Here is a 20,100-nt window from a genome sequence, read left to right on the forward strand (position 1 = left end):
AAAGTAGGTCACGGACTAGAGCTCCATGATCTTTTCAATGGCATTTATTATATTAAATGAGCAAAAAGAGTGAGCTAATGTTTTAGATTATGACTTCCACTTGTGTGAAAACTGTCATTCTTCAGGTAAAAATCCAGGCCAGGTCAAGCGGAATTTCAGCCAGACTCTGTCCTGGGGACCCCAGACAGCATCTTTGACAAAGGCTGACAACTAACTCTTCTCATTCTCCATCAAGAAGGGCTACACTTGTGGTGAACACCACATAAAGTATGAACTTGTCAAATCACTATGCTGTACACATGAAACAAATGTAACACTGTGTGTCAGCTACACTCAAAAAAATTAAAACAGAAAAAAAGAATCACAAAATATATAATAAAACTGAACTAAGGGCAGAAAACGAAGACTGGACCTAACTAAGTCTCCAGATTTTTAAAGCATGAGACAAAGAAGGTTGTGAAACAATGTTCACCCCTTACACAGACAAGGTATGCAAATCTCTCCAAGCTCCCCACGGAAATAGACTCTCACTGGCTCAGTGCAAATGGGTGGCTACTCAATTTACTTCTTACTTACTTTATACCATAGTTGGTAAACTTATTAATAAGCATGTTAATGATATTTACAATAATATTTAATACTAAAAAAAAGAACCCAAAAGTATCATTCCATGTCTGATATTCCACTAAGGCTAACTAAAGGAATTAGGTATTACAATACACCCTTACCAAGGGAAGGCAGCTGTTATGCTGGGGGATGAGGCATTCATAATAACCTCCACTTAATAGCATGTAATTTAGCAGAACTTGTCAGTAAGGCCATATTCAAGGGTCAGCTGCAATTTCTTTAGTAAACTCCCAGTTGGATATTTTAATTCTCTGCCAAGTAAAATAATAATTGATTTTTCCTAAACAATATTCCTAGACCATTCATTGCTAATAGGACAAGCTTGCTCAATTAAATTTTCAGATTTAAATTCATGAGAAGGACTATCCTAAGGAGTCTCTAGAAAATACAGGTTAGTGAGCAATTACAGAGTTACAAAGAGCATTCAGCTGACTGCATATAACAAAACTGTTCAAAGGCATGGGGGAGGAATAAAATGCAAACTCATGGAATCAAGGATATATACCAAAATCTTGATGATACTGAAATTATTCCAAACCGATTTGAGAGAGCTTATCTAGCACTACCAGGGAAAATGGTGGTGTAGGAGGACCCGAAGCTCACCTCCTCCCATGGATATAACTAGGTAACACCTACATCAGTGTAAATAACCCAGAAAACCACCTGAAGACTGGCAGAACAAACTCTCCACAGCTAAGTGTAGAGAAGAGGACACAATGAAGAGGGTAGCAAGCGCAGAGATGTGGCTGGGAGCCAAATGGACTCACAGTGACTGTCCCCAGGAAGGAGGGACATGCGGGCATGGAGAGAGCAGAGAAACAGACCCTCACACCAGGGCGCCTGCAGGGGAAACCTTCACGGGGAAGACAAATCCTGGCAACACTGGGCTTTGGAAACCAGAGGGGCCAAATTTTGCAAGTTCTTACAACTTGTGGGGCTTAACAACTAGCACTTTAAAAATCAGTGGTCTCAGCTCTGGGAGAGCATGCAGGGTGAAAGGAAACTGAGTCCCTGCCCTTGAACAGACAATACAATAAACAGCCCCGCAGAAATACAGCTTAGAAACAGCAGTTTGAAAAATGCGTGAGGTATAAGGGAGGAAGATTTGCTTACTAACTACAAGCGTGTCTGGAGGGGCAGAAACCCCTGGGAGACTTCTCCAGGAACAAAGGAGCTGGCAGGGGCCGTTTCCCTCCCCTGCCCCTTAGCCTAAACACAAGGACACGTGCTGGAACCGCACAGTGCAAACATTCTCCACCTAACTTGCTTAACAGCATGCCCCTCCAGCCAGGCCTCTGCTCTAGGTGCCCTCCCACAGGAAGCCCAAGCAAACCTTGCTAACACTGTGTGCCCTGGACCCAGGTACTTCTGCAGATCTGAAGTCTGGATCTGCAGGCCTCAGTCCCCAAGGCTAAGGTCCCCTACCTTAGACCAGCACAAACCTTGCAAACACTGCCCACCTGCACCCACGTTCTCCTATGGTCCTGTTTCCTCCAGTATTTTTGGTCAGAGCCCATCCAGTGTGGTGCTACAAGCCCTGGCAGTCCCAACAGGGGCTAGCACAATCCCAGAGTGACCCCCACCCCAGGGACAGGGACGATAACCTCACACACCAGTCCAACGGTGGCCCCAGCGGTGGACTAAGGGCAGACATCTGGTATGACTGCAGCACCTCGCTCACCCCCCACCCCCACAACCAACACTTCTCAGGGGACAAAACAGGGAAAGCATCTGACACTGGGTGCTACTCCAGCTCTGGCAAATGCCCGGTCTCACTCAACTCAGGCCCAAGGCAGTCCCAGACTGGCCTACACAGGGGCCAGACCTTCCCGAAACAGGCAAAGTGAGCCACTGGAGGCGACTGGACTAAAAGCAAAAGGGGCTCAGCCGCAACGGCAGGGCACACACAACACACCCGGGAGACCCCCCTGAAGCACCAGATTCTGGTGAACAGGGGTCACTGCACTGCAGGGCACTACAGGACCTCTTCTTCACTAGGCCACGGCTTTCAACAGCAGGAGACGTAGGTGACTTTCCAAAAACAGAGAAACAGACACAGAGAGACAAAATGAGGAGATGGAGGGATATGCCCCAAATGAAAGAACAGGAAAAAAATCACAACAAGAGACCTAACTAAAACAGAGATAATATGCATAATAGAGAATTCAAAGTAATGGTCATAAAGATACTCACTGGACTTGAGAAAAGGGTACAGGACTTCAGTGAGACCCTCAACAAAGAGATAGAAAACATAAAAAAGAACCAATCAGAGATGAAAACCTCAGTATCTGAAATTAAAAATACACTAGATAAACAGTAGACTAGAGGAAGCAGAACTGATCAGCATCTGGAGGACAGAGTAATGGAAAGTAATGGAGCTGAATAGGAGAGAAAAAAATAACAACAAATGAAAATATATATGGGGAATTCAGGGACAACATCAAGCGTAATGACATTCACATTACAGAGATCCCACAAGGAGATGAGTGAGGGAAAAGAAGGCAGAAGATTTATTTGAAGCTGAAAACTTCCTGAATCTGGGGAAGGAAACAGAAATCCAGATCCAGGAGACACAGAGAGCCCCCAGCAAAATCAACCCAAAGAGATCCACATCAAGACACCCAGTAATTAAAATGGCAGAAAGTGGTGATAAAGAGAGAATGTGAAAAGCAGCAAGAGAAAAGAAGACAGCTGCATACAAGGGAAACCCTGTAATCTAGTTATCAGCGGATTTTTCAGCAGAAACTTTGCAGGCCAGAAGACGGTAGCATGATATACTCAAAGAGCTGAAAGGAAACACCCTGCAGCCAAGAATACTCTATCCAGCAAGACTATCATTCAGAACAGAAGGAGAGATAAAGGTGATTAACATAATAACATAATAAAATTTTTTTAAAATTTTTTAAAAAGGAGCAATAAAGAGTTTCCTAGACAGGGGCGCCTGGGTGGCTCAGTGGTTAGGCGTCTGCCTTTCTTCGGCTCAGGTCATGATCCCAGGGTCCTGGGATCGAGCCCCACATCAGGCTCCCTGCTCGGCAGGAAGCCTGCTTCTCCCTCTCCCACTCCCCCTGCTTGTGTTCCCTCTCTCGCTGTCTCTCTCTCTGTCAAATAAATAAATAAAATCTTAAAAAAAAAAAAAAGTTTCCTAGACAGACAAAAGTTAAAGGAATTCATGACCACTAAAATAGCCCTACAAGAAATGTTCAAGGGGATTCATTGAGTGGAAAAGAAAGACCATAAGCAAAAGTACAAAAAGTAGGAAGCACAAAAAGCAGTAAAATTAAGTATATCTATAAAAATCAGTCAAGGGATTCACAGAATAAAAGGAAGTAAAGTATGACACCATATACCTAAAACGTAACAGGGAGAAGAGTAAAGAATGGGTTCATGTTGGGGTTATGTAGGGCATGAAACCTTCCATTGCCCCCAGCAGGCTCTGTGTTACATTTTAGCAAGCTAGATATTATGGATGATTTCATGCTCTAACATTAACCCCAACAATCACGTCGGGGTCACCACTTGCCAGGAATGGCCAGCAATCCCTGTACCAATGGATGAAAGATTACTCCAAACCTTGCTGTGAAAGAGAGGAGAAAGCAAGGGGGTCAACGCTCAGAGACAAAGATCCTTTGCCCTTCTTTGCTCTGGCTTTTATTGGTCCTTCAGGATAATCACAAATCCTTATCACTGTTTCTCAAGCACGTGATGTGTGACAAGGGGTCTTACTGAAACTAGGAGGATCTGTTTGCGGGAAAGATACGATATGCTTATCTGCGTGTTCTACGAGTTCAGCTAAACATAGCCTAAAGGGACGATAAATACATCTCTTAGATCACAGGGCGGCTGTTTGGGCTAAGAAAGCTTCGGGAAGGCAACTCCCTGCGGCATTCCTACAGCAGAGTGGTCATGCATGCCTCGGCATTCCAAAGGCCTATGCCCTTCTCCGAAACTTTCCATTGCCCCCAGCGGCTTCCGTGTTGTATTTTAGCAAGCCAGGTATTATGGATGACTTCATGCTCTACATTAACCCCAACAGGTTCAAGCTTAAGTGATGATCAATTTCATACAGACTGCTATATGCAGAAGATGTTATATACAAATCTAATGGTAACCACAAATCAAAAACCAGTAATAGACATGTAAAAAAATAAAAAGAAAGGAATCCAAGGATATCACTAAAGAAAGCCACAAAAAGTGAGCAAAGAGAGCAAGAGAAGGAACAGGGAAGAACTACAAAAACAGCCATAAAACAAGTAAGAAAATGGCAATAAGTACCTAACTATCAGTAATTACTTTGAATGTAAATGACCTAAACACTCCAATCAAAAGATACAGGGTGATAGAATGGATAAAAAAAGTAAGACCCATACATGCTGCCTATAAGAAACTCATCTCAGACCTAAAGACATACGAAAATTTAACGTAAAGGGATGGAAAAGTATTTATCATGCAAATGGAAGTGAAAAGAAAGCTGGGGTAGCAGTACTCACATAGGACAAAATGGACTTTAAAACAAAGACTGTAACAACAGACAAGAAGGACACTATATAATTATAAAGGGAAAAGTCCAACAAGAAAATATTAACAATTGTAAATATTTATGCACCTTACACGGGAGCACCCAAATACATAAAGCAATTAATAACAAACATAAAGTAATTAATAGTAATACAATAATAGTAGGGGACTTTAATACCCCATTCACAGCAATTGGTAAATCATCCAACAAAAAATCAATAAGGAAATAGTGGCTTTGAATGACACGCTGGATGAGATGGATCTAACAGTTCATATTTAAGAACATTCCACCCTAAAACAGCAGAATACACATTCTTTATAAGTGCACATGAAATATTCACCTGAATAAGTCATACATTAGGCCACAAAACAAGTCTCAACAAATTCAAAAAGAAGTCATACATGCATCTTTTCTTAGCACATGCTATGAAACTAGAAATCAACAATAAGAAAAAAATCTAGAAACAACACAAATACATGGAGGTTAAATAACATTCTACTAAACAATGAATGGGTCAACCAAGAAATCAAAAAGGAAATCAAAAAATAATGAAGACAAATGAATTTGAAAACACAATGGTCCAAAATATTTAGGATGCAGCAAAAGAGGAAAGAGGGAAGCTTATAGCAATACTGGCCTACCTCAAGAAGCAAGAAAACTCTCAAATAAACAACCTAACCTTACACCCGAAGGAGCTAGAAAAACAAGCCCAAACAAACCCCCCCCCAAAAATATAAAGAACCAAATAATAAAGACTAGAGCAGAAATAAACAAAACAGATACTAAAAAACAATAGAACAGATAAATGAACTCAGGAGCTGGTTCTTTGAAAAGATCAACAAAATTGAAATACCTTTAGCCAGCCTCACAAAAAAAAGAAAAAAGAGAGAGACAGAGAGAGAGGACTCAAACAAATTCAGAAATGAAAGAAGAGAAACAATAACCAACACCACAAAAAATAAAGGATTATAAAAGAGTATTATGAAATATTATAAGCAAACAAACTGGACAATGTAGAAGAAATGGATAAATTCCTAGAAACTTATAACCTCCCAAAACTGAATCAGGAGTAGAAAATTTGAACAGACTAATTACCAGCAATGAAGTTGAATCAGTAATCAAAAAACCCAAGAAACAAAAGTCCAGGACCAGATGGCTTCACAGGTAAATTCTTTTTCTCAAACTATTCCAAAAAAAAAGAGAAGAAGAAGGAAAGATTCTGAGGCCAACATTACCCTGATACCAAAACCAGATGAAGACAACACAAAAAAGGAGAACTACAAGCCAATATCTCTGATGAACATAGAGGAATACAGCATCCTCAACAAAATATTAGCAAACTAAATCCAATGATACAGTAAAAAAATCATTTACCACGATCAAGTGCAATTTGGGATGCAAGGGTAGTTCAATATTTGCAAATCAATCAATGCGATACATCACATCAATAAAAGAAAGAATAAAAATCATATGATCATTTCAATAGACACAGAGAAGGCATTTGACAAAGTACAACAACCATTCATGATAAAAATCCTCAACGAAGTAGGTTGTTTTCTTTTTAAAGATTTTATTTATTCGACAGAGAGAGAGAGTGCACGCAAGTGCACAAGCAGGGGGAGCGGGAGAGGGAGAAGCAGGCTCCCCACTGAGCAGGGATCCCGATGCAGGGCTTGATCCCAGGACCCTGGGATCATGACCTGAGCTGAAGGCAGACACTTAACCGACTGTGCCACCCAGGCACCCCAACAAAGTAGGTTTAGAAGAAACACACCTCAACACAATAAAGCCTTTATATGAAAAACCCACAACTAATACCATCCTCAGCTTTTCCCCTAAGGTCAGGAATAAGACAAGGATGTACATTCTCACTTTTATTCTACATAGTACTGGAAGTCTTAGACACAGCAATCAGACAACAAAAAGAAATAAAAGGCATCCAAATCAGTAAGGAATAAGTAAAACTTCCACTATTTGCAGATGACATGACATGATACAATATACAGAAAACCTGAAAGACTCCACCAAAAAACTGCCAGAATTGATATATTCAAATTCAGTAAAGTCACAGGGTACAAAAATCAATGTACAGAAATCTTGCATTTCTATACACCAATTAGGAAGCAGCAGAAAGCAAACAACCCCATTTACAAGTGTACCAAACATAATAAGATACATAGGAATAAATCTACCCAAAAAGGTGAAAGACCTGTACTCCGAAAACTATAAAACATTGATAAAAGAAATTGAAAATGACACCAAGAAATGGAAACACATTTCATGCTCATGGGTTGGAAGAACAAATATTGTTAAAATGCCTATACTACCCAAAGTAATTTACACATTTAATGCAATCCCTATCAAAATACTAATAGCATTTTTCACACAACTAGAACAAATAATCTTAAAATTTGTATGGAACCACAAAAGACAAATAGCCAAAGTAATCTTGAAACAGAAAAGCAAAGCTGGAAGCATCCCAATTCCAGACTTCAAGCTGTATTACAAAGCTGTAGGAATCAAAACAGTATGGTACTGGCAAGAAATAGACACATAGATCAACAGAACAAAACAGAAAACCCAGAATAAACGCACAATTATATGATAAATTAATCTTCAACAAAGCAGGAAAGAATATCCAATGGAAAAAAGTCTCTTCAACAAATGGTGCTGGGAAAACTGGACAGCCAGATGCAAAAGAACGAAACGGACCACTTTCTTATACCATACACAAAAATAAATTCAAAATGGACTAAATACCAAAATGTGAGACATGGAACCATAAAAACCATGCAAGACAACACAGACAGTATCTTCTTTGATGTCTTTCATAGCAAGTTTTTGTTTTAGATGTGCCTCCTGAGGCAAGGAAAACAAAAGCAAAAATAAACTCTTGGGACTACGTCAAAATAAAAAGCTTCTGCACGCAAGAGAAACAATCAATGAAACTAAAAGGCAACCTACACAATGGGAGAAAATATTTGCAAATGGCATATCCAATAAAGGGTTAGTATCCAAAATATATAAAGAACTTAAAAAACTCAATACCCAAAAAACAAATATTCCAATTAAAAAATGGGCAGAAGACATGAACAGACATTTCCCCAAAGTAGACATAGAGATGGCCAACAGACACATGAAAAGATGCTCATCATCACCTACCATTAGGGAAATGCAAATCAAAACCACAATGAGGCACCACCTTAAACTTGTAAGAATGGCTAAAATCAACAATACAAGACACAACAGGTGTTGGCGAGGATGTGAAGAAAAAAGAACACTCGTGCACTGTTGGTGGGAATGCAAACTGGTACAGCTAATGTGGAAAACAGTATGGAGGATCCTCAAAAAGTTAAAAATTGAAATACTCTATATGATCCTGCAATCACACTACTGGGTAGTTAGCCAAAGAACACGAAAATACTAATTCAAAGGGATACATGCACCACAATGTTTACTGTAGCATTATTTATAATAACCAAATTATGGAAGCAGCCTAAGTGTCCATTGATTGATGAATGAATAAAGAAGATGTGGTATACATAATACACAAACACACACACATACAATGGAGTATTATTCAGCTATAAAAAAGAATGAAATCTTGCCATTTGTAACAACATGGATGGAGCTTGAGAGTATAATGCTAAGCGAAATAAGTGAGAGAAAGACAAATACCATATGATTTCACTCCTATGTGCAATTTAAGAAACAAAACAAGCAAAGGGAAAAAAGAAAAACAGAGAGAGACAAACCAAGAAACAAACTCTTAATTATAGAGAACAAACTGATGGTTACCAGAGGGGAGGGTGGCAGGGGGATGAGTTAAATAGGTGATAGGGATTAAGGTGTGCACTTGTGATGAGCACAGTATGGAATTGCTGAATCACTATACTGTACACCTGAAACTAATATAACACTGTAAATTAACTAATTGGAATTAAAATAAAAACTTAAAAAAACAAAAAAAATAAGGAAAGTCTGAGAAACAATTACAGACAAGAAGAGGCTAAGGAGATATGACAACTAAATGTAATGTGGTATCCTGGATGGGATCCTGGGAAAGAGAAGGGACAATGGGTAAAAACTAAGGAATCTGAATAAAGCATGAACTTTAGTTAATAATATCTCAGTATCGGTTCTTTAATTGTAACAAATATACAAATATAAGAGGCCAATAATAACATTATAGATGTTATATAATATTATAGATGTTAGTAATAAACTGGGTGTGAGGTATATGGGAACTCTGTACTACCTTCACAATTTTCCTATACATCTAAAATTAAAAGCTTACTCAAGAAAATATATCTATAAAAATGAAAACACAACTTAGCAAAATTTATGCAACATAGCTAAAGCTTAGAGGGAAATTTATTAAATTCCTATATTAAAAAAGGATAATCTCAAATCAATAACCTAACCTTCCACCTTAAGCTATAATTTCTTTAGTTAACTCCCACTTGGGTATTTTAATTCTCTACCAAGTAAAACAATATACAATTGATTTTCCTAAATGATATCTGTAAGTAACCAGAAGAAAAAGAAGAGCAAACTAAACCTAAAAAAAAGCAGGAGGAAGGAATTAATAAAGATTAGAGTGGAAACAAATGAAACAGAGAACAGAAAAACAGAAAATCAATAAACTGAATGTTGGTTCTTTTAAAAGATCACTAAAATTGATAAACCTTTAGCCAGACCAACCAAGAAAAAAAGAAAGAAGACTAAAATTAGTAAAAGCAGGAGGAGAAGGGAGACATTACAATAGACTTAACAGAAATTAAAAAAAAAAAAAATTGTAAGGGAATACTATAAACAACTATTATCCAACAAATTGGATAACTTAGATGAAATGGACAAATTACTGGGCACCTGGGTGGCTCAGTTGGTTAAGCGACTGCCTTCGGCTCAGGTCATGATCCTGGAGTCCCGGGATCAAGTTCCGCATCGGGCTCCCTGCTCAGCAGGGAGTCTGCTTCTCCCTCGGACCCTCACCCCTCTCATTCTCTCTCTCTCAAAAATAAATAAAATTAAAAAAAAAAAAGAAATGGACAAATTACTAAATGACACAAACCAACTGAAGAAGAAATAGATAACTGGAATAGACCTATAGTAAGGAAAGAGATAGAATTTATAATATAAAAACTTCCAACAAGGAAAAATCCTGACCAAGATGGCTTCGTGGTGAATTCTACCAAACATTTAAATAAGAATGAACACCAATCCTCAAACTCTTCAGAAAAACAGAAGGGGAAGGAATGCTTCCTAAGTCATAAGGTCAGCATTATGCTGATTCCAAAACCAAAGAGATCACAAGAAAATCAAAGAACAATAGCCCCTACAAATATAGATGCAACAATTCTCAACAAAATACTAGCAAACCAAATCCAGCAACATATAAAAATAATTATATATCACAACCATGTGGGATAATTTATCCCAGGAATGCAAGGTTGATTTTAACATATCCATAAAGTAAAGGAAAAACCACATGATCAATCTCAATACGCGTAGGAAAAGCATTTGACAGAATCCAATACTCTTTAAAAAAAAAAAAAACTCCACAAATTAGGAATAGAAGGGAACTTCCTCAATTTGACAGAGGCATCTATGAAAAACCCACAGCTAACACATCTAAGAGAAAAAGACCGAAAGCTTTCCCTATAAGATCATGAACAAAACAAGGATGTGCACTCTCACCACTTCTATTCAACACTGTGCTAGAGGTCTAGCTAAGACAAATATGCCAGCAAAACCAATAAAGAGCATCCAGCTTAGAAAGGGAGAAGTAAAACTATGTCTATTTGCAGATGACATGATCTTGCATATATAAAATTCTAAGGAATCTAGTAAAATACTATTAGAACTAAAATGAGTTCAGCAATGTGGAAGGATACAAGATAATCTACAAAAATAAATTATATTCCTATACACTAGCAATAAACAATCTCAAAATGAAAATTAAGAAAACAACTCCACTTACTGTTGAATGAAACAGAATACCTAGGAATAAATTTAACAAAATAAGTGCAAGACCTGTGCACTGAAAACTATAAAACTGCTGAAAGAAAAAGAAAAAAATCTAAAAGGAAAGACATCCCATGTTCCCGGACTAGAAGACTTACTAGTGTTAAGACTAAAATAGTGCCCAAATTGATCTACATATTTGATGCAGTTCCTGTCAAAATCCTAGCTGGTTTTGTTTCTGTTTGTTTTGCAGAAACTAGCAAGCTAATTTTAAAATTGAAAACGTAAGGGTCACAGAATAGCTAAAAAAAATCTTGAAGAATAACATAGTTGGAAGAGTCAGAGTCATACTTTCTTTTTTTTTTTAAGAGAGAGTGCGAGAGTGGGGGGAGGGGCAGAGGGAGAGAGAGAATCTTAAGCAGGCTCCATGCCCAGCGCAGAGCCCAACCTCAAGACCTGAGCCAAAATCAAGAGTCGGAAGCTTAACCGACTGAGCCACCCAGGTGTCCCAAGAGTTATACTTTCTAACTTTGGCTACAAAGCTATGGTAGTCAAGACAGTGTGGTTGTGGACATAAGGAAATACAAACAGATCAATGGAATAAAGCTGAAAGTCCAGAAATAAACCTGTCCATTTATGGTCAATTACTTTTTGACAAGAGTTATGAAACAATTCAATGAAAAAAGGCAGTCTCTTCAACAAATGGCACTGCAACAACTGGATATTCACGTGCAAAAGAATAAATCTGGACCCCTACCTCACAAAAATGAGTTCCAAATGGATCATGTACCTAAATGTAAGACCGAAAATTATGTAACTCCTAAAAGAAAACATAGGAGTAAATCAACATCACCTTGAGTTATTCAATGGTTTCTTAGATACAACACCAAAAGCACAAGAAACAAAAGAAAAAAAATATATAGATTGGGCTTTATGAAAATGAAAACCAATATTGTAAATGATACTACTAAGAAAGTAAAATGACAACACAGAGAATAGGAGAAAATACTTGAATCATTACCTGACAAGGGACTTTTAAGCCAGAACATATAAAGAACTCTTATAATTCAATAATAAAAAGACAACCCAATTTAAAAATGGGCAAAGAATTTGAATAGACCCATTTCCCCAAAGAAGATATACAAATGACCAATAAACACATGAAAAGATGTTCAACATTATTAATCATTAGGGAAATGCAAATCAAAACTACAATGAGATAACCCTTCTAAAAGTGGCTAAAATCAAAAAAGACAACAAGTGTTGGCAAGGAACATTACATGTGAAAAAACTGGAACCCTCCTATTAGGGAACTGCCAGTGGGAATGTAAAATGGTGCAACCATACTGGAAAACAGACTATTCCTCAAAAAATTAAAGAGTTACCATATGACCCAACAATTCCATTCTTAGGTATATAGCAAGAGAAATGAAATGAAAATATATGTGTAACTCAAAAACATGTATACAAATGTTCACAGCAGCATTATTCATAATAGCTAAAAAATAGAAACTCATATGTCCATCAACTGATGAATGAATAAACAAAATGGAACATTATTTGGCAATAAAAAAGAATGAAACACTCTACATGTTACAAAATGGATGCTGTTTGAAAACATTACAGTAAATGAAAAGCCAGTCACAAAAGACCACATAGTATATGAATCTGTTCTACGAAATGTCTAGAATAGGCAAATCCCTTGAGAAAGAAAATAGATTAGTGGGTTTATTTGGGCCTAGGGTGGGGACTGGGGATGGAGAGTGGCTGATAAAGGGTAAAGGGTTTCTTTATGGGATGATGAAAATATTCTGAAATTAGGTTGTGGTGATGGTCGTACAAGATACAAAAAATCACTGAAGTGCTCACTTTAAATAAGGGGATTTTATGCTAAGTTGAACTATATATCTCAATAAAGCTACAAATAATAAGGAATTAATAAAAAGGTAATACATCTTCTGTCTGGTTAGTTCCATTAGTTGCCACCCCCATTTCTTCTCAACTCCCCCTTTCTTTATGCCTGACTGCTCTCTATCAGCTACTAACTTCCTTTCTCCCTCCCATCACCATCAGATAGAACCAACCTTCTGGGCGACACTCAGTCAGGGGCTCAGCTGAGCAATGTCCCCAAGCTAATGACTTCGCCACCCTCCCTTCAGTAAAGCTTACCTTAATACCTTAAACAGAATAGCAGAATAGGAGTTTAAAGTTTTATAAAGCTCCCGAGGTAGGGGAAGACTACAGCAAATAGCTCCTGAATGCTCCCTATGTTTCAGGCAAAGTGCAAAGCACATCAACACCACTTTCGTTTACTTCAGCATTAAGCAGTTCTTACTACACTTACTTTGACATTTAATATTTATTAGGTACCCGGCTGTGTTCTGATGTTGGTCACATTGCAGTGAACAAGAAAGACAGAAAGATTTTTTAAAAACCTCTTAATCATGGAACTTATAAACAAAATAAGATAAATGAGTAAAACCTAAAGAACGTTAATTGGTGATAAGTGCTACGAAGAAAAACAAAGCAGGAAATGATGAGAAGGGAATGTGGGGGAGGAGGGAGGTTACAATTCAAAGTATGATGGCCCCATGGACGTGCCCTATGAGCAAGGCTTGAAGGAAGGCAGGGTGGCGCCACACGCCTATCTGGGAAAGAGGATTCCAGGCAGTGGTGTCAAGTGCCAAAGTCCCAAGGCAGGTAGTGGTATGTGCAGGAAGAGAGGCAGCGGAGTCGAAATGAGAGGTGGCCTAATCCTGCTATAGGTCACATAAGGGCCTTCTTTGTGTCTTCCTCAGAGGAAGATGGGGAACCACTGGAGGTTTTGAACAGAGTGAGAAAAACAATGACTCAGGACAGAGCTCTGTGCCCTCTGTCCTATCACCTCTGGGTCATGACTGACTGTTCTGACCCAAAGGAACTGGGCCAATCACTGATGAAGCCAATCAAAATTTATCCCCTCTCCAAAATCTGAACTAAACACAAGAGGCTGAATTAGCCAGTGTTGGGCCTTAAATGAAAAAGTGATGGACAGTCAAGGTTAGGACAGTTACTTCCCTGCCACGTCCACCCGACCAGAAGCCAACTTGAAATTCAATACTGGAAACCCAAAGGGAGGAGCAGAGACAAGAGGCAGCCCCAGAGAGAGGGACGGACAGAGGAACCTGCTGTAGGGTGAGGACAGGGATATATGGGACTCCTGAACCTTCCAATAAATCTCCTGCCTTGGACTCTTTGTGTGGGTCTCCCATCCTTATAATCAAAATCCCTGGCTTAGATAGGGAGCTATATTTTGTTATCCAAGTAGCACACATGGGACTGAAAAGGCTGTCTGTTCCTGGCTCTAAGTTTAACCCAGCTCTAATAACTCCTGAGGGAAAGGATGGGCTACAGAGGGGCAGCTGACGCCATGGCCTTCCACCCAACCCCGGCCTCCCCCAGCTGTTGCTGGGAATATGACACAATGCCCCTAGGTGAAAACTTATCAGAAATCGGCAAGGTGCGATTTCAGTTACTTCATCCTCTTTTTAATTTCCTCATGTGTCAGTACCAGTGGCAGAGCTTTTCGAATATTCTGCTAGGCTAAATGACACATTTAGTGATATTAAGTTATTGTTACTCTTTTAGAACCAAGTTAATTAAGCCATGAAATATTTGCTTTGAGTTAACTAGGTTCTGGGTATTTGAAGGTCCTGGAAGCTCTCTTACCACAGGCAGGCTGCAGTTTTGTTACTTGTGGGCAATAGGGCCAGGGCTAACTGCTGTCCTCCCCCTACCACCCAGCCTCCTCCTGGGCAGCATGCCAAGATGCCAAGAGAATGCCCAGGAGAAAGGCAGAGATTAATGCTTCTCTGTCAACTCTCAACTGAACCTGTTCTGAACGGCTGCTTCTAATTCCAAGGGACACAGGGAAGGGAAGAATTACCACACAAGGGTCCCGCTCAGAGCATGCATCTATGTGCCTTCTGCCCACAGGCATGCAGGCTGACTCTCAGCCGCCACCAGAGAACTGGTCTGCAGTGCTGTACCCACTACGTGGGACCCCAAAGCTGCTCATCTTTAGGTTATAACTACCAAGACCCCAATACAAGCTAATCTCCTGCTAAGCCACCAGTTTATCTAACAAGACAAGTGAAAATTTCAGTAGTTACAATTACTGACAAAAATGCACCACTCCTACAGCACTCCAAAGACATGAATCAACCAATCCTCCCTGTCACCCTTGGAAATGGAATGCACTTTAGATGTTCTCTCAACATTTCGGCTGAAGCTGGGAAAGCGGCAGGGATTAAAATCTCAGCCCTGTCTTCCACAGGACACTAACCTCTTCATGCTAATAAATCTAAACAATCAGGTCACAGGTCATAATTTCCTTAGGAATTAAAGGTAAAAAAAAATCACCACCATGTTCCACCTCCAGCAGCTTCAAAATAAATCTTTCTTCATGGCGTGAAAGTTTAGTACTAACCTCATCCATGGTTTCATCTGGTTTTCTTACCCTTCTTTTCTCTTTATCACCATTTCCCTTGACAACAATTTCAACCCTGTTTCCCTGCTGCATGTTTTTGTAAGAACTTGAAATCCTTTGGGGGAACAAACCTAAGCAATAAATATATTTCTCAAATGGGACTGAAGAACCTAGAATCATTCCAAATCACCCAATGATTACTTGCTGAATGTCTGTTTTACCCAAAAGGTGGCAAGTTCAGTGAGAGAAAGAGTGAACACACAATTGGATGAACCAATGAATGAATAAACAGGTTTACTGTTGAATTAGCTGAAGGGCACAAAGCTCTTAGTGTGGCAAAGATACAAAGGGTCCTTGGGTGGCCTGTAAATTTTCTAGTAGACAATAATCTCTTCTCAGAAGCAACAGGGAATGGCTTTCTGCTCTCCCTCTGGGAGGGCTCACTCACAGGCAGAGCTAACTTCTTACCTGAGTTGCACACAACATAAAAGGTCAGTGAGAATGTGTTCCACTGTCAATCTATTTCCCAAATGAGATTTGACCTAAATAGCCCCTAAAATTTTAAGAATCTAAGTAAGATTATAGATTTTTATCTCTGAGTCTTAAAGTGCGGATTACGTCCATGTTGTCTCTGAATATCTTACACATTATTGTCACAAAAATCACAAAAGACAAGTAATATATAGTACTTCTTCCTGTACAGGTAGGTATTCATATAGGATGTATGTGTTCATCACATCCTATTAATGTCATTAAAATCTTTGCAAGGAATCAACAATAGGAAACCTGGACGTTAGTAGGGAGCAAGTGGCCTTGGTCCTTCTTATTCCCCTTTTAGCCCAAGGTTTTACTTATGTGCATTTAATGTTTCAAGTTTTGAATGTGATTTTACAACTGACTTTAGGTGGGGACTGTCGAACAGACTTCACACCCTCTTTTGGGAGATCCATTCTCTATTCTCCCAGGGGGGGAAAAAAAAAAAGACAACCTTGAAAGCAAAGATGTAGTTCCCTTAAGGTACCTGGTGAGACTCCCTGCTTGCACCCACCCCAGTGAACTAGAGAATGGTTGCAGTCATTGTGAAGGCACTCACCAGGGTGACAATGGCACATTCGGCCGTCAGCTGAGCAGCACTGAACAGTGTCCGAACAAAACGGTAAATCTGCTTCTGCTCTGGGTTGTGTTTATCATAATCTGGTGGCACTTCGGATTTCTGGGGAAGGAAATATTTTCAGATGACTGGCCGCCCAATAAAAACAAAAGAGAAATAATTAATCACCAGAAGGAGGAGATTACCGAGAGAGGGTGAAGGTTTTCATCAAAAATATCTAAGAGCATCCTTCCATCTGGGTCCCTGGTGGGGAAAATAAGAGAAAATGGAGTTTACTTTCTGCAAGAATGTCATTCAAAATAAAATAAAAATATATTTTGATTTAACACATTTCAAGAAACTGAAGCCAATGTTAAATGTTGGAGATGCTATTGGTTATCCACAAATAATAATTTTTCTTGTGTACAATATTTAATCATTTTTATTTAAACCGTCTATGAAATAAAGGTTATAAACCACATTAGCTGAATTAACCTAAGCAAAAAAAATCTAGATTTTCATTTTCTGAGTTTTCAAATGAACCAAATTTAAGCAAGTGACAAACTTCTTTAAACATCTTGCTTCTCAGCAAAGGCTAATGGATATGCTTAAACCATCACTACATGGTAGCTGAAAGGAAAGAAGTGCAAGGGTAAAAATGAACATTCAGTGTGCCCTAGAAATTTATTTGAAATTTTCACAACATGAAACTTAAACACTTGTTTCACAATTTTATATTGAAAAACAAGAGGTGATGTGTAGAAAAGGTTAACTCAGTAACCCATACATCTATAAAAGAATGGCTGGTTGTTACAAGGCCAGTAAATGTCATTTAAAGTGGTGACTTGCACTGTAAGCACAGTGCCTTGAGCTGGGCACTGGAGACCAACAGCACTTCACCAGCCAAGGCTCTACTTTCATCTGTTTTATGTCATCTGACTTCTATCAGAGAGAAGGTTTCTACTACATTAAAATAGTTTATGTCTAAATTTACACCAAAGTTTCTTCTAATTTAAAACTATAAACATTTCTTCTCATGTTGAAGTTGCACATAGTAAATGTTTAAAATAATATTTTATAAAAGAAAGAATGTTTAAGCAAATTACACAGAAAATCAAGAGGAAAAGGAAGCTGGGCATTATCAAGAAGATTTGTTCTGTTCTGTTGGCTTCAAACACAAACACCCATTTGGTTTCCTCTGATTCAGCACTTACCTAGGAAGTTTGGTAAATTATACTAACTAGAAATTCCAGGAAAACATGAGTAAAGTATACAAAGGCTGAAGCAACTACAACATAAAAGAAAAAAAATAGGAAAAACATAATAGGAGATAATGTGTAATGTTTTTAGCAAAAAATTAATCATCCACATACCTGTTTTTGATGTGGTAATATATTGCGAGAGCTACACTGTAAAATAAAATGCAGGGTTCAATATTTTGTAAGCATATTCAAAATGTTATATGTTATCTTTCTGACCATAAATATTTAAATTGAAGTAAAAGTCAAACGATCTACCTGAACAGTCCCATTTAATTCAGAATACTGATCAAGAAATCACACTCTTCAAAGGAAATCAATCTTGTACTCATTCCCATAAATATTAAATCTTTTCCAGGAATACCAAAACTTCAAGAGGTATTTAGAAACAAATTCTCTTTCTACTTGAAATTTTAAGCTTTCTTACTTGTAAAATACAGGCACTATGTAAAAACAGGCACTGCAAATCAAACACCATTGGAAATTTCCAACTTAGTACACCTCCTAGTTTAGAAAAATTGTGGTTTATTTATAAGTACCAAAAAAATGTGAGTATCACCCACAGTGGTTTGCTGTTTTTTGTTTTTTCTTAAATCAATAACCTCTTGGCAATCCACCTAACTTATTCATCCACTTGCTGAAATAATACTGTAACTCTTATTTGTAACACTACCTTAAAATTTTATTTTACATTTTAAAGAATGTGAATTTAATGAAAACACTCCCCTCCCCTGAATATTTTTTTTCCAAGTAACGTTTTTCTGGTTTAAAAAAACGCATTATATTCATATTGTAGAACTTTTGGAAAATATAGAAAGTATATATGTAAAAAAGTAAACCCTCTGCCCAAAGATGACTACTATTAGCTTGAGATATTTAGATATCTATTCCTATCTATAAATTATATGTGTAAACAGGTTTGCATACTACTTTTGTCATTAATATTTTTCTTACCATTAAAATATGCTTTAAAACATGATTTTAAATGGCTGGTTACATTCCACTGTATAGCTGCTGAATAATTAACTACTCCCCCTACTATTCAACTTGTTTCTAGTATTTTGCAATTATAATTAACACCGTATTGATATCTTCATAGACAAATACTTGTGCAACCTGGGACTATATCATTTCCCTAAGAAAACACTCTGTAGTTGAAATTACCCAATCTGAAGTCATTAATAATAGTAAGGCTCCCCACACACACTGCCAACTATTTTTGCAGAAAAAGTGTGCCAGTGTACTTCCCCACCAGTGTTTGCTGCAACCTCATCCTTGCTGACACTTACCTTGAATATTCTGAAAAACGGTTCTCCAACCAGAGAGGTAAAGAAGTGTACTTGTTTTCAATGTGAGTTCAATGTGAGTGCTTTCAATGATCACCTATCAAGTTAGCAGGGTTATTCATGTTAACTGGCCAATATATTTTTTTTAATTTCCTCTTCTGTAAGCTGTCTAAATAAATCATTCCACTATTTTTGTTTTACTTTAAAATTTATCGAGGAGAACAAAATTTATTTTTTAAGCTTCTAACAGTATCACTAACTGGCTGCATCAGATTGTGCTCTGGGTACTCAGAGCACAGAAACTGCCATCCGGGGCATCACGACGCAGGTGGAGGGCTCAGTCCTAAACATTTCAGCTTACTCAGCGTTGGATTCCAAACAGCTCAGAGGCTTACCTATGACTTCCTATGACAACAGACAAGAAATCACTCGTCTTCCAAGTCTCTCTCTCTCTCTCTGGACCTATTCATTCATATGATTTCAGCTGAGTGTTAAAAGTCCTCGTGAGCAAATGGCAATATATTCTCTTTCTCCTAACATCTTCAAGAGTATCCAAGCTGGCAAAGGAATTGTAACTGGGGTAAAAGGGCTTCAGAATTAAAAATAAAAATAATACAGTTTTCAAGCATACGTTAACAGCCCTGTGATGAAAAACAGCAGATGTTATCAACTCTATTTCATAAATGAGAAAAATTCAGGTTCAGACACTGGATGCCAGGATTTCTGACTGGTGGTTTGGGGCCCTTTCGTGCTACCACGTTGCCTCTGGGGAAAAGGAAGAAATTACCATTTAATTTGTTTAATAGTCATGCTGTGATGACTTTTTTCTAATCTAATGTCAGAGTTATATTGATGTTTCGTATGACTGGGTTTGCTGTAGTGAC

At 38.3% G+C, this 20,100-nt stretch overlaps 1 protein-coding gene across 2 annotated transcripts in view; it reads right to left on the bottom strand.

Moving 5' to 3' along the window:
• Positions 1-20,100, bottom strand: part of CCNY (cyclin Y) — a 231,517-nt gene that overhangs the window by 16,941 nt on the left and 194,476 nt on the right. For both annotated transcript variants that reach the window (XM_044915488.1, XM_044915487.1), the window contains 3 exons: positions 18,045-18,080; positions 16,878-16,935; positions 16,675-16,794 (listed from right to left, as the gene is read on the bottom strand). In XM_044915488.1, the coding sequence (XP_044771423.1) occupies positions 16,675-16,794; positions 16,878-16,935; positions 18,045-18,080 (214 nt within the window). The remainder of the gene's footprint in view (positions 1-16,674; positions 16,795-16,877; positions 16,936-18,044; positions 18,081-20,100) is intronic.

This window comes from Neomonachus schauinslandi, chromosome 5, assembly GCF_002201575.2.
Source record: "Neomonachus schauinslandi chromosome 5, ASM220157v2, whole genome shotgun sequence".
Lineage (NCBI taxonomy): Eukaryota > Metazoa > Chordata > Mammalia > Carnivora > Phocidae > Neomonachus > Neomonachus schauinslandi.